The sequence below is a fragment of the Amphiura filiformis genome, chromosome 14, assembly GCF_039555335.1.
Source record: "Amphiura filiformis chromosome 14, Afil_fr2py, whole genome shotgun sequence".
In the NCBI taxonomy this organism is placed as follows: Eukaryota; Metazoa; Echinodermata; class Ophiuroidea; order Amphilepidida; family Amphiuridae; genus Amphiura; species Amphiura filiformis.
In genome coordinates, this window is record NC_092641.1 from 28,763,995 (window position 1) to 28,787,827 (window position 23,833).

Here is a 23,833-nt window from a genome sequence, read left to right on the forward strand (position 1 = left end):
ACAGCCAATCTCAATATCATCACAGAAATAAGGGCTCATTAATATTCCCGAAACAACTTCAAAACCACCCCATTGGTACACCAAAAACTATGAAAATGCACCTCAAAACCTTTAAGCATTACCGTTATAACGTTGAATATTACACTTTTAATCGTATTTCTGCATCGGTCAAGGGTAATGGAGAAAGTTGAGACTGTTTTTGGACTCAAAATTTTTAAACTTCGTTATTTAGGCGAACTCTTATTTTAGACATTCGACACTCGTTATAATTCATAAACACTCTGAATTGTGCCAATTCATTTATGTCTTGCTTCATACTTGAATTCACACTGACCACAGAGTGTTTTGTTTATTGAATTAGTTGTTTGATGCTTTTGTGTTGAAGGCCCATTGAAACACCAATCCAAGTATCAAAAATCACCCAATATTTAATGAATTTCGTGGGTGAAACTTTTGTTCAGTAAATTGTGGTGCAAGGTATCATTGAAGGCTTACATTTAATAAAAAAAGGGATCAAATCAAAACTCGACCGCCGGTTGCCCACCGGTTTCGTGCTGTGTAATCCAAAAGAAACAGTTAAGTGTCCTACAAAATTGTAAACTTATTCTGATTGTTCTGAGACTGCACTTTCTAAATGAGGTGCAAAAGTGCTAGGTAAAAAATAATTCGAACTCTGCAATCCCACATGACCTTCTCTAAATGACAATATCCTCTCATATCACTAATCACTACCGTTTACGAACCGCGAAAGACGGTGACCGCGAGAGAGGGTTAACCGGTATACATGTAGTAAATATACTGTACTTTCACAGATCGATATATCGCATTTTCCGTGACACCAGTGCCCCCCCCGCTCGTCATGGCCGTCGTTCATGTAAGGCCGTCGGTAGACGGAAGACGTTGGTGAAAAATATTGGGTTAGCAATAGACTATTTTTTACCTATGGTGACAGAAAGTGATGAAAAATTGTTAAACATTTTGTGTTTTTCTGTTGGTACCGCCTATTCGCCTATTCTCTTTTTTTTTTTGCTGTTCATTTCATTGGGTCAACAAATCACAACTTCTGTCGGTACATTTACAAGTTGTGCTCCCCCCCCCCCACCCCGGTTCCCAAAATCCTGGCTACGCCAGCGCCACTGCATGACACAGTGGTTAGAGCGTCAGACTGCTGAGCCGGGCGTCTGATTTCATGGCCTCTGTTCAAAACCTGAGGGCCGCACGATTTGACTGGGGGCTGGAAGGTCGTGAAAAATTAAAACACTTTCCCCACTATATGAGGAAAAATACTTTCCCCACTATCACTATATTTTTATAACCATGCAACTTATTTCCAACCCGCACAAATTATGTATAACCCATAGAAATCTTATGCAAATCTTTTGAATAAAGTTCGGTAATAAGCTGATTTTCGTTGTGCATTCTGTTTTATCTTTTACATAACAATGGAAGATAGTGAAATAAGAAAAAATCCTTTAAAAGGAATAGACGCCCAATGAACTTGTCTTGTTTGCTACCCTTTACTTGCCTTCAGTTTTTGTCTTGTATTTGGTTTTAAACTACAGCATGTAGTTTTCGTTGTTTAATTTAATATTTTGTCGTCTGTCCCTGAAGAAGAGCAGTTTATCTGCTCGAAACGTCGGTTGATTTTTTGTCTGTTAGGTTTTGTTTGTCGACTATGTACACAGTGATTTTCATCACTCCAGTGTACTTTTGTACTGTTTTCCTGACATCTCTGTGGGTTCTGGAATTGGTAATTTTTGGCCATTAAATTTTGGCACTCTGCACCGAACTTTGCCTGTTTTTAGGCCTACATTGGTTGTTTGATTTTTGTCTACTTATGTGCTCAGTGATTTTCATCGCTTGTTCTAGTACACTTTTTCTTCTAATGCCTATTTTGTCCCCCCCTTTGTACTGTCTAGTCTGTATTTTACTTGTTCCCCCACGTCAAGTTGGTGTACCTTGCTTTTTTTCTTTCCAGTTTCTAACATTACTTTAAGTCCTTCATACCTCACTTGAAACCAACTCCAGTTTTTTAATCCCAATAATGTCCAACATACTGGATATTTTGTAATTCACTCTACTTCAATTTGCGCGCATTTCATTTCGACATTTGAAAAACCCGCCTACAAATGTGTATGTTTTTATAGAGAATAAACATCTTTAAAGTAAAGGAAAAAGAAAATAACAACAAATAATGTTTCTTCTCCTTAAACAAGAACAAGGGCAATAACACTTTGGGTGCTCCATTTTATATCAATGCCTATGAGGTTAAGAAAATGGCAGTTGTTCAAAATCTACTTACATGGAGTTTTTCATTCTAGGTCATTGGATATATCATTTATAAAATGTTTTAAAACCTGAAAGGTTCAACTCGGTTCTTAAATAAAAAGGATTATTTTCTCTATTGCACTTTTTTTTACTCACCCTGTATATTGCAGTGGGAGAGGTGTATAATGGTTATGTTTGGATGCAAGAGGATCGGACTTTTAAGGGAATAAAGCCCAGGTTACAATTTCGGTTACTCTTCTGGGTGAGAGAGTTGGAGAAGAAGATGGAGAAAGGGAGGGAGAGGAGAGAGAGCCTTTGATCTGCTGTGAAAGGTGAAGGAAAGTACTAAGTAACAGTTTTATTCTTCTCCGTTTTCAGACCACGTCAGCGGCAACTTCAACAGATACCTCTGCTAAAATAATGACTACGCCAGCAGCTACGTCCGCATCTACTTCTGCGGTAACAAATCCTACTTCAGGAGGCATAAACTTGCCATTTGACGTGGACATGGAAAGCAACAATACAAATCCAGATAACAATTTCACGACAAAGTCGAAGGTCAAGACAGAAGAGACAAATTCCAGTGTGGAAAATAAAGCTGAGGATGAATTGATTTCTAAGGAAGACATAAATTCATTTGAGAATGGTAAAATTGGTGTTTTTGGGATGTTAAAAAGCACAGCAATAGTAGCAACGTCGTCAGTGGTTGCTTCTGCGGCAACAAACCCTACTTCAGGTGTCATAAACTTGGCATTTGACGTGGACACTGAAAACAAGAATAAAAATCCAGATAACAATTCCACGACAGAGTCGAAGGCCAAGACAGAAGAGACATATTCCAGTGTGGAAAACGGACTTGAGGATGTACTGATTTCTAAGGAAAACATGAATTCATGTGAGAATGGTGTTTTGGGATGCTGAAAAGCACAGCAACACTAGGAATGTCAGTGGCTGCTCTTGCGGCAACAGAAGTTACGACAGAGGCGACTGATGCAGCAACTTCAGCGGCAGAAAGAGCTTCTTCAGCGGCTACCGATGCAGCAACATCAGCTACATCAGTGTCTACTAATGCAGAGACATCAGCATCTGAAAATGGTAGAATTGGTGTCTTTGGGATGTTGCAAAGCACAGCAATACTAGCAACTTCAGTTGCGGCTCCCGCAACAACAAAAGGTACGTCAGAGGCGACTGATGCAGCTTCAGCGGCAGAAAAAGATTCGTCAGCGGCTACTGATGTAGCAACAGCAGCTACGTCAGTGGCTGCTTCTGCGGTAACAAATCCTACTTCAGGTGTCATAAACTTGGCATTTGACGTGGACACGGAAAGCAACAATAAAAACCCAGATAACAATTCCACGACAGAGTCGAAGGCCAAGACAGAAGAGACAAATTCCAGTGTGGAAAATGGAGTTGAGGATAAATTGATTTCTAAGGAAGACATGAATTCATCCGAGACTGGTAAAATTGGTGTTTTGAAAAGCACAGCAACAGTAGCAACTTCAGCAGCTGCTTCTGCAGCAACAAAAGTTACGTCAGCGGCTACTGATGTAGCAAATTCAGCGGCAGAAAAGGCTAAGTCAGTGGCTACCAATGCAGCAACAGCATCTACGTCAGTGGCTGCTTCTGCGGCCACAAAAGCTAAGCATGCTAAGTCCGCAGTCACAGACTTAGTGGCATTTGATTTGGATACATCAGCGGCTACTTCTGTGGCCACAAAAGCTACGTCAGCGGTTACTGATGCAGCAGCAGCAGCAACTTCAGCGCCAAAAACAGCTTCGTCAGCGGCTACTAGTGCAGCAACAGCAGCTACGTCAGCGGTTGCTTCTGTGGCAATAAAAGCTACATCAGCGGCTGCTGATGCAACAAATGCAGCGACGTCAGCAGCAACTTCTGCGGCAACAAAAGTTACATCTGCGGCTGCTTCTGCAGCAACCGCAGCTACATCAGCGGCTACTAATGCAGCAACAGCAGCTACGTCAGCGACCACTAATGCAGCAACAGCAGCTACGTCAGCGGTTACTAATGCAGCAACAGCAGCTACGTCAGCGGCCACTAGTGTAGCAACAGCAGCTACGTCAGCGGCTACTAATGCAGCAACAGCAGCTACGTCAACGGCTACTAATGTAACAACAGCAGCTACGTCAGCCGCTGTTTCTGCGGCAACAGCAGCTACATCAGCGGAAACTAATGCAGCAGATGAAGCAGCCGCTTCTGTGACAACAAAGGCTGATTTGTTTGATTTGGACACGGAGAGCAGCAATTACAATCCAGGTAACAATTCCACAGAAGCCAAGGCAGAAGAGACAACTACTTTCACGACTTTGCAAAATGAAGTTGATAAAGAGGTCGATGAAGATTTCCTTTCTAAGCAAAACAAGTTTATGGATTCGATCGAGAATGGTGAAATCAGTGTGTTTATGGAGATGTTGTATCAAAAAGATGAACTCGACCTTGACCTTGATGGCTTTAGGGATGCCAATGGTTTGTCACCGTTACGGCTTGCTATATCGAAGGGTTATTCTGGTAAGTTTGCTACATTATAATATTATATGAGTAAATAAAATAGATTAGAGAGCTTGCGATATCCAAACGTTACGTATCATCAGATCATACGCACATGCGTCTCATGTGACGAATAGATACACGGACATATGATGCGTACGTTTGGAAATCGCAAGCTATCTATTAAGAATCTTCAACCCTGCTTTTAAGCAGGGTTGAAGACCGAAAAGGTAATACGGTTGCAACTTCGGTTGCTCCAACAAGGTATTAGGCCTACTGGCTAGCTGTGCAATAATTGTGAACACTTGGAGGAGGATAAAAGAGGGGGGAGGGTGTAGGCAGTTTTTGTGACCCTTTATTTCCCGCGTCAGGCATGGACGAAGTTTGTGCGGCTCGCGCGCTAGAACTTTGGAGTATAAGAAAAAAACAGGAACGTTTGAAAGTGCCTAGTTTGCTAGTGGGTCGTGAAAATCACTGAAAGTTTCTTATAGACCGTATCAGAGACCATGTTGGCAGAAATATTATTATAATGTTCAATTCTGGACCTGAATAATGCCAATCAGCTCAAACAGCTCTCACACATATATTTTATAGCAATTTTAAAAATAGATTTCGTTTCTATATTAAATTATTAATCTTTCTGCTTTTTTGTGGTAATTTTAATTCTATAAACTGTACATTTGTGTGCAAATTGAGGCCGCTATTTACATATATTTAAATTAAAATTAGCCAAATAATACGAGTTATACGTTTCACTTCATGATAAATGGTTTTTTTTTAATTCCCTTGTCATTTGTTAGTCTGTTTGCTGATGTTCTAATACCATTTTACAAGTGTCTAACCCTTGTAAAGATGCAAACAAGATTTTAGATAAATAGCGCCATCATTGTTCAACTTTTCTTTAAAATGACTTAGTTTTACATGCTATCAAACAACCTTGGGTCCACAGTGTATCTGCTCTTGACCTGGTATGAGTGCACAAAATGTCCAGGTACTATGTTATAACTCAAAGTGAATGTGGCTTATGACTTCCGAGCTTGTAGGTCTTCTTCTCCTATCAGCCTATGTTCCGGAAATCGCGTTTGCATAGAGCGTTCTGCCTCAATACTGAGAAAGAACGCGTCATAATATCAGGAACCTCGCGCTACACGCTTTGTCTGAAAGTCTTCATATTTTGACCTTTTTTGTTTTTCGTCGTTTACTCAGGTATCGTTGAACTGCTTCTAAACAATGGAGCAAGTGTTGGGGATGGATTACTACGGGCTGTGGATATTGGCTTTCTCGAAACAGTTCAGAAGATATGCAAATACGCCGTCAGCTTGGAGGTACATATATTCTGCTATTTTTGGTATATCTCTGCCCCTTCCGCTCCCCCAATTCATTGTTGTGTACATTTCAAGGAACAGTTGTGTAATATTTCATAAAATAGTTGTTCAAAATAATTTACCCAACAGTAGTATATCAGGTCACCATAGAGTAGTATTCAGGAGTAATTCGTCAGGAGTAAAGCTCATGACGTCATAGTAAAGATTAGGTATATGTATGAGTCATCTTGGATGATCTATTTTTAGCTCAGTGACGTCAGATGGGATTTCCCGGTGTATTACGTAATATTGGTGTATTTTGTATCGTAAACGGTACTTAACGGGTAGCATGTCTTAAATGTAAGTTATAGTATTATATCCCCAACACACGTGACAAAAGAATGAAGAAAAGGAAACAACGATATCAGTATTATGCATGGTGTTTTATTATACACAACTTAAAATCCCGCTAAAGCAGTTTATTTGTATAGTACAAGAGCATCATTTTATTACATAGTGTAAAACATACATTACATACATTACTAGTATAAGGTACGACATAATTATATAAACTGTGAAACAAGTATGAGATTGTGATACAAGTCACTGCAAGACTACCGGGGTTTCTAAATTGATTTATCCAAAAGTCGGTATTATTTATCAGTTCATTACTGCAAAGAACATTCCGGTTATTTACTAGTCATTTTCTTCGGTCGATTCTTCATCATCTTCTTCCTCATCTGCTTGAAACAGCGCGTTAAATTTAGCTTCATGTTTAGCCATAATTCGATTGATTGCTTTATTTATGTCCATGCCTTTCTCCATTTTCTCCTCTATGTCCCACATAATGTCTTGGTACGCCTCGTCGTCTTTCAAGTGCAAATAAATTGACAGAAAGTCTTTGAACCTGGCAAAGAAGTTCCGTTTGACAGCCCACTGTGTTTTCATGTTGGCCTTTTCGGTAGCTTGATCTTCACTCATCCCTTCACTTGTGTATTTGTCATACTTCATTTTCCACAAATCTTCAGTTGTTTCTTTAGCTTCTGCTAGCCAGTCTTGATAGGCTGTGTTATCTTCCAAGTCAGAACTTGATTCCACTTCCTCATCGTCGTCGGCATCGGCCGTTGACTCATTATCTTCAGATTCTGATTGTGAATCATCCTCTTCTGAACTTTGATCCGAGTCATCAGGGGAAATACATCTGCTCTTTTTATGAAGCGGTTCATCATATTCAGAACTTGTGCTGTGCTCCATATCACTGCTTTCTTCATTATCTGTTGATTGTTCTTCAGCGTGCATATTTTCCTTATGTCGATGTAAAGTATATTTCCGTGCAAACGCTTTGTTGCACAAGTGGCAAGCGTGAGGTTTGATGACAGAGAGCGAATTCATGTTAACAGTTCGAGATCTTTTCACTAAATGACGAAAACTGATAGAAACATCTATTAATATAGTTGTTTGCAATCGTTGAAAATTAGGTTACACAACTCTTACCAATTATTGCACATTTTCTGCACATTGTTGCACATTCCTACACATTTTCTGCACATACCTGCACCTTCTTGCACATTCCTGTACCTTCTTGCACATTCCTGCACATTTACTGCACATTTCTGCACTTTCTTGCACATTTACTGCATATTTCTACACTTTCTTGCACATTTACTGCACATTTCTGCACTTTCTTGCACATTTACTGCACATTTCTGCACTTTCTTGCACATTTCTGCACTTTCTTGCACATTTCTGCACTTTCTTGCACATTTACTGCACATTTCTGCACTTTCTTGCACATTTACTGCACATTTCTGCACTTTCTTGCACATTTGTGCACATTCTTGCACATCCTCAAACATCAAGGACTCTACTGTCTGATGAGCCATAAGCCCCCCCCCCCCCCATTGCCGCAATTTTACCCAGGTGTACACCCCAGAGGTTATATTTTAAGATACTAGTAACTCAAACTTTACTTTGAAATAAATCACCTCAGATTTTTACTTTGCTGGTTGTGAATGGTAAAAGAAATCACCCTCGAGCCCCAATTTTAAATTTTGTTCACTAGGCCTACATGCCATAACTTGTCAGGTATGACGTAACAAACTTCTCTAAATGTTATTCACTCGGCCTACATGTCATAACTTGTCAGGTATGACGTCACAGCCTTCTCAGATGTTTGTTTTGGTCAAGTGCAATGAAGCATGTATAATGGTAAAGATAAACACTCAGAGAGGAAGTAGACATAATAGCACTTGTTTTTTTTTTTTTTTTTTCTGTTTTTTTGTTGTTGTTGTTGTTTTTTTATTTATTCATTTATATATATATATTTTCCACAATTGTAAATATAGGTTGTAATGAATTTTCAGCATGACTATATAGAAGGAAATATGAGACATCGCAATGTTTTGCTGAACAAACCCAAACTTACTAATGCAAGGCAACATACAGAGCCCAATTTTATCATTAAACCAATAAAGTGTTGAAATGATCAATATAGGTATTTGAATTAAGGACATTATCCTCTCCAACTATTTGCTAGTAATCAATAAGCTATTGATACTGATCTTTTGTAAAGTTGTTTCATGTAAACAACTTGGTGGGCATGTCTGGGCAGGCCTAACCGACCTGTGTTGTTAATGGAGATTCCCTATGACCGATGGTCTATTTTTAGATTCAGTTCTGTCTTGTTTTCAAAATATCTTACATTATAAAGTCGGAGGGCTCAAACAAGTTCTCATTTCTTCTCCAACTTCAAGTAAAGTAACATCTCAACAGAGTATTCTCTATCAGCGTTCACTACTGTGTATAACCGCTGATATTATCATGGATAAGCCTATGGACAAAACCTATAAATGTGATTCATGTGGACAGGATTTCAAACGTCTGTACAATCTCCAAAGGCATCAACGTACAAAGCATTGGAAGAATGAACGAGTACTTGCAGTATGTGATATTTGTGGTAAAATGTTTTCCCGTATGGATAACATGCGTCAGCATCAGGGTAAATGTCGTGTACAACCAGAAATATCTACTACCCAATCGGATCAGGAAAATATTGGACATGATCGAGAAAATGTGAATGATTCTTCTCAGGCTGGAAAAAGAAAACGCCAGGATCACGATGTTGAAAAAAACTTCCCCATGCAAGAAGTTTGCAATATCCCTCGAAAATGATGTTCCTCTTGATATAGTGAACGAACTGAGAGACAATCCTGAACTGCTTAAAGTGTACCGCACGAATTGGAGACAGATCAGACCGTCCGTCAAGAAAGGCAAGATACTTTCCAAGTACAATTGCTTTCTTCCAACATTGGAAAGAGTGAACTTAGCAAACTGTGCCGAAGGAGTATTTGCGATGCAGACTAATGCATTTAAGATCAATGCAGCATTCGGTTTTATTCTCGTAAACAGTGAAACCAATGAGCGTAGATACTACTATTCATCTGGGAATACGAAGATTTTTGAGTCGCCATTTCTAGTCAAGGACCGTTCTTCATTTGAAACATTTTACAAGGCTTTAGAAGAAATTGATGCTCTTGAATATGCACGCTTACAGCGCCCAAATTCAAAATGGATGGTGGAAGCCGTATGCAATTTGACATTGTTTGTGTATAAGATTCGCGACCATCCAATCGGTGCGTGTACTGATCTACCAGAGTATATCTTACAGAATCGAGCTATCGTGTCCCTCACAACCAATCCAGCGAGTAACAAACCGTATAAAGACAATCTATGCCTGTTTAGGTGTATCGCATTACATAAGGGGAGTCATCGGTGTATGTTGGAAAAGAAAACCAAGGCAATGTTGAAGGAGTATACAAATCAGAATGTGAAAGATTTTGCGGGTGTTAAACTTGACCAGCTGCATGAACTTGAAGACTTGTTTCAACTTAACATAGTTGTTTATGAACTTGTAGAGCTGGAAGACGATTTTGAAAATCATTGCCAAGAAGAAATAGAGCAAGAAGTTGCAGAAACGACTGTTGGGGCACGACTTGTCCGTAGAAGTTTGGGAAAACACGAAACCAACATGTACATCAACCTCTACGACAATCACTTTAGTTACATTACCAACCTGGAGAGATATACTCATTCCTACTCATGCCGCAAGTGTCACAAGATGTGGAAGACCAGTAGGCAGCTACACCGCCATGAAGCGACGTGCGAATGTAAAGGTAAGAATGTTTACAATATATAATAATTATATTCAGGTCAAGCTAATGACAATTTCTAAATGTGTTAATGCATTTTGTATAGTATAATTATATAAGTCCTTTTGTTGAAAACTGGAAGCATATCATTATCTTGTAAACTTGTAAATAATGACCATTTTAGAATCAACCTCGACTTAATAATCCTGAACCTTCCGAAGTTTATAAAATACAACCCTCTGTTGTTGTTGCTGTTGTTTTTTTTTTTTTTTTTTATTATTATTATTTTTTTTTTTTCACTTTCTTTTCATGCAGGTACAACTGACGTATTTCCAAGAGGCATCTATGTAAATTCACCGTCTGTGTTTGACGAACTTCGAGATGAGGGCATCGACATACCGCGGGAATGGGACTACTTTCCACACTTTGCCGTTTTCGACTTTGAGTCCTATATGGAGAAGACAACTGTTCAATCTGGTGGGGACAAACTGTCTTGGACACACGATCATATCCCACTCAGTGTAAGCGTGTGTAGCAATGTACCAGGGTATCAGGAACCTGTTTGCTTTGTAAGCAACGGGGATCCGAAAGAAATAGTGAGCGATATGGTTCAATACCTGATTGAAATAAGTAAGCGTAGTGACAGTTTGATGAGGGAATGTTTCCACGGGGTTATTTCAGATCTCACCGAAAAGATTCAGAAAATCAAGGAGATGGCGGATAGTAAAAAACAGACAACTTATTTAGAATATCTTCTATCAAAACTACTTAGTCATTTGAAACAACTACCTGTGTTTGGATTCAACAGTGGCAAATACGATGTCAACTTAATCAAGAAATACTTGCTACCCTTCCTGACAGAGAATGAACCAATCAAATATCTAGTCAAAAGAAGCAACAACTATATGTCAATCAACACCGCACATCTGGGCTTTTTGGACGTTACCAATTTCCTCGCTCCTGGTTTTTCATACGACCAATTCATCCGTGCCTATGACTGCTCTATGTACAAGGGGATATTCCCTTATGAGTGGATTCACTTGAATAACCTGGATCAAACTTCTCTTCCACCTAGAGAGGCTTTTGATAGCACGCTCAAAGGTTCCACCCTTACAGAGGCAGATTACGCCTTCTGTCAAGATGTTTGGAAACGGGAGGGTATGAAAACCATGCGGGATTATTTAGTGTGGTACAACAATCTCGATGTAAAACCATTTGTAGAAGCCATTGAAAAAATGGCACAAACATATAAGGACAAAGGAGTTGATCTATTCAAAGACGGTATATCCGTGCCTGGTTTGACTTTGAAATATCTTTTCAATATTAGTCCCGATGCAAATTTTGCTCTTTTTGGCAATCATGACAGTGATCTGTATGAAACCTACAGAAACAACCTGGTGGGAGGGCCTTCTATCGTGTTTACACGACACCATGAAGCTGGTAAAACACGGATACGAGGTGGTAAACTCTGCGAAAAGATACATGGTTATGACGCTAATGCATTGTATCTCTGGGCCTTAAAACAAGAAATGCCCACTGGTTACCCAACGCGAAGGAAGGAAGAAAACGGGTTCAAAAAAGAAAGAAAACCTTTCTCGGTCATTGCACAAGATTGGCTAGATTGGGAGGCACACACGCGGGGTGTAAAGATAAGACACGAAGGCAATAATTCCGAAAAAAGACTAGGCCCTCGAATGTTACCAGTCGATGGTTGGTGCTCGGAAACCAAACAGGTCTTTGAGTTCCAGGGTTGTAGGTACCACGGTCATGAATGTCAGATGAATCACACACCATGAACAAGAGGAGATGAAGGCTAGGTACAAGAAAACAATGGAAAAGAGGGAGTATGTAGAAAACTTGGGATACAAATTTGTAGAAATGTGGGAGTGCAAATTTTATGAGTTGAAAAGATCAAATGCTGACTTGAAGAAATTCCTAAGACATCGCAAACACCCCTTAGACCACAAATTCCAACTTACAATGAATGAAATCATCGATTCAATCAAATCTGGTATGTTGTTTGGGTGTGTTGAGTGTGACCTCCATGTCCCAGACCATTTAAAGAAATACTTTGAAGAAATGACACCCATCTTCAAAAACAGAGATATTTCTAGGGATGATATCGGCCACCACATGAAAACTTACGGAGAAAGCCATGCCATTATGAACACACCAAGGAGAAGCTTGATCGGAAGCATGTTTGGCAAGAGAGTGTTGATGGCTACGCCCCTTCTGAAGTGGTACCTGGAACATGGTCTAGAAATAACACGTGTATACCAAGTGGTTGAATATACACCGGTAGCGTGTTTTGCTCAATTTGCCGATGCTGTCTCTGATGCTCGCAGAGATGGAGACAGTGACCCCTCCAAGTCCGTCATTGCTGACACAATGAAATTAATGGGCAACTCCTCCTACGGGAAAACGATCACAAACAAATACAAGCACACGAATTGCAAAATAACAGATTTTTCCAAAGCAAATACACTTGTCAATGATTTCCTATTCCGTGACCTCAACCCTATCACAGATGAATGCTATGAAGTAGAAATGGCTAAATCTAAAATAAAGCACGATCTACCAGTACAGATAGGGTTTTTCGTGTACCAAAACGCGAAACTAAGAATGTTACAATTCTACTTTGATTTTCTGGATGTGTTCATGCATAGATCAGACTTTGAATATGTACAAATGGACACGGATTCAGCATACTTTGCATTATCTGGGACAAGTATTGAAAGTCTAGTCAAACCTGAACTTCGACAACAGTTTGAGGAAGAAAAACATAACTGGCTTCCTCGGACTGACACAGAAGAGCACCGTCGTTATGATAAACGAACACCCGGTCTCTTCAAGTTAGAATGGGAAGGAGAGGGTATTGTAGCATTATGTAGTAAAACCTGGTACGGTTCTGGTTCAAATGACAAATTTAGTTGCAAAGGAGCCAATAAGAAGAATAATGACATTACCTATGAGAAATACAAACGTGTGCTAGTGCAGAAAAGTGCAGAATCTGCAGTCAACAGAGGCTTTCGTGTAGTGAACAACCAAGTCCTCACATACAAACAAGAGAGAAGCGCATTTTCTTACTTCTACCCAAAACGAAAAGTGGCAGAAGACGGTATTTCGACAACATATTTAGATATTTAAACTTCATACAATGTATTTAGAAAATGTTACATTGATTAGAGAGTTGTTTCTTTTGGGCAATGACAATTATTAATTAATACCAACCTGATCCATATTGGAAATATGATGTTCGGAAAAAGTTAAAACTAAATACTAAGTACATTTAAAAAGAATACTTTGAGGATCGATTTCTCTTTATCATGCCGTTGACAAAAAGTACCTTATATGTAAACTAAAAAAAAAAAGTTTACACTTGTTTCACAGTTTATATAATTATGTCGTACCTTATACTAGTAATGTATGTAATGTATGTTTTACACTATGTAATAAAATGATGCTCTTGTACTATACAAATAAACTGCTTTAGCGGGATTTTAAGTTGTGTATAATAAAACACCATGCATAATACTGATATCGTTGTTTCCTTTTCTTCATTCTTTTGTCACGTGTGTTGGGGATATAATACTATAACTTACATTTAAGACATGCTACCCGTTAAGTACCGTTTACGATACAAAATACACCAATATTACGTAATACACCGGGAAATCCCATCTGACGTCACTGAGCTAAAAATAGATCATCCAAGATGACTCATACATATACCTAATCTTTACTATGACGTCATGAGCTTTACTCCTGACGAATTACTCCTGAATACTACTCTATGGTGACCTGATATACTACTCCCAACCATTTGTGTAAACAGTCACACAACAACATGTGTAGTTGTGGAATCATAATGGTTGTGTGGAAAGAAAGGTAATATTTTACACAACCATACTGCAGTTACTGTCCGTTTTCCTATACACAATACACAGTGCTCTCACCATTGACGCGCGACCTTTACAAATAGCGTATGTTAGAAGTATAGGCATTTGCCTAGTTAACATCACTGTGTGAAAAATAACCGGCCAATATTTAAAGTATTCTCCAAATTTCTAGCAAATATATTTCTCTAACATGACCTAATATTACAGCTAGGTTAGATGTTCAGAAATAGTCGCACTTTGGTAAAATATGAGTGAGGGCAAGGCATAGCTAGCCAACTCCCCGTGTTAATTGAATGGAGAGTTGACCGAAAATATTGGTAACGGACCGCTCACTTCTGAAGGATGCCACAAAAAACGGTACAAGCTACATTAAAAGTATTCTCAGATATTCTAGAAAATATAGTTTTGTAACATGTCCTAAATTGTTGGCTAATTTAGGTGTTTGGAAGTATTCGCACTTTTGTGTTTATTAGGAAGGATATGTAAACTTCAGATAACACCAACAAATATGAAGAAATTATTTCCAAACCGTGTTAAGTCAACAATCATTATGTCGCTCATTTTCATCAATGCTGGTTAACAATAAGCAGAGTATTGTCTCATTTCGTGAACAAAGGCCCACATACCATTGTTACCTTGCGTTTCCTTTATAATCGGTTACCCAACTGAAACTATAATACCAGCTCATTGCGATACCGCACAGATAAAACAGAAACATGTGTACAACCAGAGAAGATCTGATTTAATCAGTTGAGTTGTTTTCAATGAGTGTTATCTTGGTTTAATAGTTTTTAATGGGGTTTCTGCAAATGTCGTGGTGAATTCTACTGTAGACATGATTGCATCATGACGGTTAAACAGTTTACACAACAGGCTTTCCCTCAAAAATGTCCACAATAATTCCCGTAGCCTCGCAGAAATGGTGTCCATTTTGTAATGCGCGATTGTCTTCGCATTATTCTCCCGAACAAAGCTCCTTCGCGATTGGTTGTTTGATGTCACGTGATTTAAAGTTTTAAAATGTCGACAGTTGGTAATTCAGATGTCAAGCTGATAGAATTTTCACCATAGTATTGTTGAATGACTTATTACCGCCTATTCAGCTAGAACGTTGGTAAAATATGACCGATTTGTTGAGGAGTCTACAGCGTAATGTTATGTAATTTGCAACAGGCAAGTCGTAAAACTCGGAAACAGTACATTAGTCCGAAGAATCATTAATCCAAAAGGGTTATATTTAGGGTTAAGGATATTTTAGGTAAAGATTAGGGACAATGACTAATGATCCGTACCTTCGGACAATCAACTTGTGACTATAAACTCGAGCCTTGATTTGTTTTCAGAAACCTGAAGATCGTCTTGCAATCATCGAATGCCATTGTGAGAATGATGACTATCATCCAGATGTCACACCTATCGTATTAGCCGCTCAAAGAAATGAATTCGTCATGGTAAAGGTATATATGCCTACCCTTTTTTGTTACAGTCTTCAGTCCAGTTATTGTCATTTTCCCTCATCATATTACCAGTATTTGAAACAACAGCCGATACAAGATTCAATTTAATATGCAACAATTGTTGAAAAACAAGGCTTGGCACCCAATATCCTATTTATCGGGTGTGTTTACACATCGTTATCTAACTTAGTTACCCGTCTTTCAGACTCGAGTACTCGTATTATGGTAACGATTATGTTCCTGTTGTAAATCCCTGTTACTGGTGTAATTTTAAGAATATAAATCAACGTTGCTGCCTTATCCTTTAAACCCAAATAATGTGTCCTCGGAAGTAAACGCGTTTAAATAATGGGTTCGGCTGCGTCTCACCCATTATTTATGTTTTTACTATTTCAAAACACATTATCTAGGTGTAAAATATTCGGCATTTAATACCCTTTATTTCCTATACCAAATTTGACTAAAAGGACACCCTAACATATACTACTTTGTGGTTATTTTTCTTCAAATTTGCCCAATTCCAGCAATTTTTTTTTGCAAATTTTGGACAACTTATTATTTTAGTGTGTTCCCCCAATTTACCGAAGTTCTTTGCTGTTATCTTATGTTATTGTTATTTGTAAAGGTCCTTATCGATGCTGGTTGCAAAATTGAAACTGACCGTTCCAAGAAAAAGCAGAACAGCTCTGCTGCTGTCGACGACTTGCAAAAATCCGTGGGTTCACTGGAGTTACACAGAGCTCTGGCAAGTGAGGCCTATCTGACGCAATTCCATGAAGATCCTATAGACACTGCCTTTATATTGTCTGATAAACTGCGGAGTCTGGCTGATGTGAGTATGTACCAATACTCTCATTTCAAGTAGCACAGGTCATTGAAAACCGTAATGGTACAATTTGACCCCAACTTGTAGAGTATGAGTTTTTGTGCCTCATGCACTCAAAGGTCATTCAATGAATATACAAGTATATTGGGGTCAGAGCACTTTGGCCTTATAGATTGGATTGACGTGATTTGCGCATAATGACGAATAACCAATTACTATATCATTTTGCACCCTGATGTGGCAGTGACGTCAGTACACATTTCATTGTGCACAGCCTGAAATCGGTAGCGTTCGTTTAACCCCTAGCGTACACACGTACGCGCTTAAAGACGCCGCATGGATGCGAGAGCGAAAGAGCTGCCTCAACGCGCTGGCAGGACTCGGGATGGCAAATGGTATGTAAACCGACACAAGTGCAGGTATGTTCCCTAAGGAAAGACGGTTTTTGAAACCAGCATCACAGCTCCGAAAGACCCCTGAATTTTCAAAACGGGGCGTTAAAAAACCCTTGTTTGTGAATAATTTCAACTCAAAAGACCCCAAAATTGCTCCTATTTCTTTATTCCAATGCGATTTTGGGCTAGAAAGCCAAGAAAAACCCATGATGTTGACTGTTCGCAGCTCCGAGTTACCGGAACACCGTCAGTTCCAAAGATCCACCATCTCCGAATTCCAAGGCAACATACCAACCCAATAATTGATGATATTCTCCAGCCCAGTGGTATAAAGCGTCCAAATATTAAGCCGTGAAGTGTCCTTCTTTTCTTGCATAACTTTGGCCCAAGGATATAGTGAACGTTAGTAAACATATATGGTCGAATCCAACGAAAAGTGTACACGGCATGTTCAGGGCCATAACTTAAAAGTATTAATCAATTGGCATTCGTTTTTGTATTGTGTTTATTCGCCTTGATCATACGCTTCGCGCCATATATAATAAGACCCCTTCTGTGAAAAACTTAGACACAGAGACCCCAAAACATGCTATTTTTACCCATTTTTTCAAAATATTTCTTAAAGTATTTTTAAAAACATCTAAATCAGTTATGAAAAAAAAGCATTGGATTGAATCTAAATTGATTTCCTGAAAGGTGTGTATTCAAAGATTGCCTGTTCAATTTTTCACATATTTGTACATAATTATGAATTTTTGTGATAATTTTTTGAGTGGTATTTTTTTACATTACCTACGAATACAATTTTTCATAGCACTAGATATATCTTTAAAAATGGAAATCACTAATAAATGCGCAATTGATACAAGCTTTGATATGTCCAATACTGAAATGCATTGCATTCGGACATCTTTATTATTGTGTTTAGCTGCCAGAAATTTTAAATGGCACAAAGGTAGGTTTGGTAAAAAATATGCATTACCTCCGAATACATGTTAAAAGCTGTGCCATTTCCACAAAGTGAGAGAATAGTAAACATTAGTTAAGCAATAGGTGCAGGGTAATACACTCTTTATTTCTACCAAGTTTCAATAACCTGCGTTTAAATATTTCTGAGATGTCAACAATAAAAGCAAGTATTCGTAGGTAAATTTCGGTAACCGAATGTTACCTACGAATACACTTTGACATCATGACAGTATTGTGAAACACCGCCATTCATGCCAATGCCCATATTGGTACATAACGAAGGCCTGTATGTTTGCTATCAAATCATATGTCAATGAAAGTTGCGAATTCACATACATGCCCACCATGCAAAACTGAATACGGCTTAATTGGTGAAAAATATGTACTGAAATAGACGACGGTCTGCTCATTTGAAAGAAAAATCAGATTCAAAGAAGATTAGAAGGGATAAATACTTGGATTTGTCAACTGTCATGTGTGCTTCATTTTAAATGTTTACCGACCTTCTGGTTTCTGAGTAATTTGTGTCCAAATTGATTTATTCGAAGGTAACTTTTGACGTTTTCGCTAAGGTTACCTACGAATACCATGGAAAAACGACTTTTCTCATTGTCTCATGATCTAGACAACACATTGATGGACCCTGGTATAAAGCTAATTGTAGTTGCCCTCAAACGAAAGGCCACAAGACGTAACTGACTCCAAGATGGACTTCACAAGTCTGCAATAACGGTTTTAAGCGATTTGTATGCAATTAAGCAAATTAAAGTCACTTTAGTGCCTTTGTTTCTTACTTCAATCCTCTTTCAACCGCTGTGAACCAACATTATTAATACATGATAGGGTCTAAAGTATCAATAAACGCGCATAAAGAAAATAATACATTCAAGGTGCTTTATAAAATGAAGTTTTGATTGCGATATCCACCAAAAGTCTAATTCTTACCTACAAATACTGAAATGTTACTTACGAATACAGCATAATACATGACATGTTTAATGAAGTGTCCCTACCAATGGAAATTAATTGTCAAAAACTTTAAGCGGTACCCCAGGACACTATTATTACCCATATACGGATTCATTCAACACTTATTTATTATGTAAAATTGCTGATTAACTACTTGTATATCAAAATGAAGTGGTCAAAATCTTGCTAAAAGCATCAAAATTTTTTGATCTAAGGTAATAGCATTTATTCATTTGGACGTACCATCTGAAAGAGATCTAAAACTACCATTTTATTAATTCATTACCATAATAGCAAAATTTAAACCTATAAACTCAATATAGATATTGTTAAATCGCTCATGTTACCTACGAATACCCGGGTTTCTTCACCTTTTCATTGTATAAAGCGTTAGGTGTATGCGTATAATTCCTAATATTCTTGAAAACATATATCATACTCGTTCTTATACAATGTGTAAATTGATTCATACTCATTTGATAAATAAAATACAGAAACTGACCTAAACTTCATTTTCAAAAATAAACTAGCATAAATTGACTAAGATCATATTGATCGCGTTATAAAATGAAAACAAATATTTTCTGGTTGAGCTAGCATTTTCCTGACACCCTGTGGTCTACATTACACGAAAAAAGCGTTAATGGGAATATTCCATTTGTTTTAGGTTGATTAGTATTGCGATAGTGAAAGCATCCTAGTGGTATTCGTAGGTAACATTGGGTTTTGATATCACATTTACTATCACACGTCCTGGATTTATTTTTCAAGATTAGTAATGGCACTTTTGGTTCCATTAAGGCCAATATGTCATCAATCAATGGGCAAAAGGAAAAAATTGTGGAGACATTTTTATTTCGGACTTTTATTTTTGGCCCGTGGACACTTTTGGTTGGATTCGACCATATGCATGCTGGGAATGTGACGGATCAGAAGCTATCGTATTCGTCACCCGAGATCGCGAATTTAAGCCCTGTTCGTTCCCAGCATGCATCACCATTGCCTATCGATCGCTATCAGCAATTTACCTTATTCTGATTGGACGCTACGACCAGGACGCATTTTGCGCATTAACTATCGTGGCCTCAATAGCTAGAGGGCGTCGAGACGAATTCGTTATGACAAAATCAGGCGGCACTGATAGGACACGCAACACGTGACGTACAAGGCTGTCGAAGATACGGGGCTTCATTAGCAATTACAAATGGAAAATTAACATACTTACAGTGGGGTACTTTGTCGTACCCCGACGGTTTTAGAGTAAGATAATTTTGCTTTGGTACCACATAACAAATTTAGAATTGTTTGTGAAGATTTTATGTGTAAATCCAATGGCGACGTCACAAATGGCGATATCGCATCCGCCACCGCCTGGACAAAACATGCAAAAAAGGTTATAATATCAGTAGAACCGTTCTAACTTTAAATTGTCTTGAACTGTATCCTACAACAGAAAGACGTTGAATTCAAAACGAGTTACGTTGAACTTGCGGATAATGTAGACCAGGTCGGGACAGAATTGATATCACACGCAAGGAATACAGAGGAGGTAAGCTAATAGAGAGGTTTCTTCGATGCCCATAAGTCGTGATCGTGCACATACTCCCCTAACGCTCCCCCCCTCCCCGCATCGCGTTATACTGCCTCACGTGGTTTTTATACTGCGCTAAAAATTATCCTTACACTTGGAAAAAAATCCTAAATTTAAAACTAAACCATATTTGGGTGAATTTTTTTAATAGATGCGCTATATAATCCCGCACATTATGACATCCAGTTGAATCCAAGGTGACCTGAAGAAGTAAAGTTACAAGCATTTGATTAGACGAAGGTCCAGTTTTGAAAGTGACAAACTGGCCTATACAAGGCGAAAAAGCGCTTTTATTTTATTTTTCAGTTCTTAAGTTTCAGTTCTCTTTTGTTTTAAATTTAAATTAAAGAAGGTGTGCATAAATGAGCCACCCACCAATGTCAAACCAGAAGTCTAGTCGGTGGATTTTGAATAGGCTAGTTTGTCACTTTTGAAACAGGACCCTCGCCTAATCAAATGCTTGTAACTTTACTTCCTGAGGTCACATTGGATTCAATCGGGTGTCATAATAATTATGCAGGATGGAGAGAAGTAGTTCATTGGTAGAGTACCCTTATACAGATGAGCACTCCATTATAATGCCTCTTTGAAGGTGTCTTGGGAAGTATTTCGTGAACTGCATAATAATATCTCCTTGTCTTGGGTAGGCATCAATCAATTATCTGAGGTCTCTGGTGGGTTAAACCGGTTTAAGGGATCCCAACCGTCCCGCTTCCCTCAGAGCATATTCCAGTGCTGGCATGAACTCCATCAGCCGAAATGATCCCGAGCACCTGCGTACACACAAGCTCAAGTGCAGCGAGCTCAGAAGGACATCCTCAGACGTTGTGTCCACGAAGTAGGAATCTCTGAGGTCTCTGGACTTAGGACCAGACTCTGGTGGGTTAAACCGGTTTTAAGGGATCCCCAACCGTCCCGCTTCCCTCAGAAATAGATTTAATTAAACCATCATCAGAGATTGGGCACTCCATCCTACTTTCAGTCTAGGAACAGCTGGTATGAGAGGTGTAAACCAGCGTGCTAAGTCAATATCCCTATATTACCCAGCAGACCCTTGTTTGCACTGCTGGAACTGGGATGTGCAATGTCATTACGGACAATGACTGGTCACAAGAACCTAGTCTTACTATCAGTTGGAGGGGTAGTTCATTGGTAGATCACCAGCGCGGTCAAATAGTGCATCTATTTAAAAAGATAATTTACCCAAATTTGGTTTAGTTTTCAATTTTTTTCCAAGTGTAGTATATAGCGTGAATATATTCCCAATGTAAAAAAATTATTTCGATATTAACGTCATTATATTAATATATTACGTAGTTGTCCTTGAACTGCGAGATTCTCATCTGTGTGACGCCGATGTCACCACAATGTCACTCCATAGGAAACTACACCCCGGTTCCCCCACGTCGCCGGTCCAAAATATCCGTGTAGCCATCCTCGAGCTCCCATGTTCTTCCAGAGTGACTACGCGGTGACTTCGTAGGAGAGGCCCAATATCCACAAATACTTCTAATTTGGTTATAGAATTTAGGTCTTGATATGGCGGCGCCCATGGGTCACGTGGGCATTAAATTTAGTACCTTTTATTAAATGGCCTATGGTGACTGGTTTAGAAGAGTCTTATAACAATAATGCTCAGCCATGTTAATGGTAAAATGACCCTAAACATCTTACACTTCATTTCAGATATTAACTGTTTTAACATACTACGAAAAGGATACAAGCAACGAAGATGAGACTGATATAAACAGAGGACCGCTACCCAAAATATCCAGGGCCATAGACTTTCAACAAAAACCGGTAAACAAGTTTATTTGCTTTTTTATTTGACATGTTCGATATAAAATGCCCATTTGGAAAAGAGTATATACTTCTAACACTGCTTATGCTTTAAGTAGATGAAATATCTTGTTCAGCACATTTTGATACCTGCGATGTGAATATCTACAAGCAAAATTACAATTCTCGATGGGCGAAGGTCTTTTACTGGAGAATTACATTCCAATAAGCGAAACAAAAAGACGCAATGATTATATGATATGTTTCATAAAGGAGTACTACAATTCATATATATATATATAAATCTACTGCTCAGTGCCAGATGTGGGTAAGTGGAAATTACATGTTACTCATTTAGGCAAGAAAATTAACGGCCTCCGTAATAAATAAATGCAAGTAACTTTTGGGTCTAAGCATATGGTCTCTTGCGTCTAACTACTGTTGAAGTGGCCATGCATATACTCCAAAGTCACTTGCATTTATTATGGAGGGCAGAATTAACCGTCTATTTGTTGCCGAAATGAGTAACATGTAATTTGCACTTACCCACTTCTGGCACTGAGCAGTCGAAATATGGAATGACATGAGAATTGATGTATGGTTTGAAAAAAAAGCACAGTGATTTATAGTGCGCTACGCACAGGCACAACGCCTAGACGTTGATCCACAAGCCTCAGCACACTTTACAGGTTGTCGCTGACCACTACGGCCCCACATCGTTCCATAAGCCATTAAACAACAATTCAGGGACTTTGCTGCTTCAAGAGCGCACACCCTAGACATTCCACAAATAACATTCGCAACCAGGTTCAGCTCCCCGAGTTTCGTACGGGTTACAACGAGACAAATTAGCAGTAAGTTCCTTGTCCAGGGGAATTTCAAGCGAACTCAATTTTTCCAACGAGAGCGTACTAGGCACCACCAGGGTTCGAACCCGCAACATCTCGCACCATAGTCGAACGCCTTATCGATTGAGCTAACTTGACTGCTAAAACATGTTCATTCCAGGCGGCCAATTCGAATTCATTTTGATCAGACGTTATTTCTTTGTAATCTATACTTTAATTTAATTGTCATTTTATACCATTTTTCGTTCAGTTTGTTGCTCATCCTAATTGCCAGCAGTCGGTGCTTGCCAAGTTCTACGGTCAACTAGCCTTTTTGCGAGATCAGAACACAAAGCAAAAATTATCCTACCTACTGCTCATGGTACTGGGTTTCCCGATATTGTCGCTGCTCTACCTGTATTTTCCAATCCAGAAGGTCAAACAACTTGTTGAATGTCCGTAAGTTTTATTTCGAGGGCTTAGAGCCAGAAGTAACTATGTCCACACTTACATGTTACTCATTTCGGGAACAAATGGACGGTTAATTCCGCCCTTTATAATATAATGTAAGTGACTTTGGGGGTATGTACGTGGCCACTTGCGTCTAACTAACCATGCTAACTGTTTCAGTGACCATGCATATACCCCAAAGTTACTTGCATTTATTATGGAGGGCAGAATTAACCACCCATTTGTTGCCGAAATGAGTAACATGTAATTGTAGACATTGCTACTTCTGGCTCTAAGCCCTCGATTTATCCTTCTTTCTGTTCGTCATTATCATTGGAATGGTATTTCCTGAATTTGACGAATACATGAATACTTAAAACCACCCACAGTAACGGTTCGGTCTATAGTAGCACCAAACGCTAAACAAAGTGACCAAACACTTTAGGTAA

General features: G+C 38.8%; 1 protein-coding gene across 1 annotated transcript; it reads left to right on the forward strand.

The window, feature by feature from the left end:
* The first annotated feature begins 3,209 nt into the window (after positions 1-3,209).
* On the forward strand, positions 3,210-23,510 carry LOC140170477 (uncharacterized). The gene is made up of 7 exons (XM_072193837.1): positions 3,210-4,791; positions 5,977-6,095; positions 15,465-15,578; positions 16,204-16,410; positions 20,191-20,286; positions 22,015-22,128; positions 23,206-23,510. The coding sequence occupies exons 1-7, from the start codon at positions 3,210-3,212 to the stop codon at positions 23,395-23,397; spliced, it is 2,424 nt and encodes an 807-aa protein (XP_072049938.1). The 3' UTR covers positions 23,398-23,510.
* The last annotated feature ends 323 nt before the right edge of the window (positions 23,511-23,833 follow it).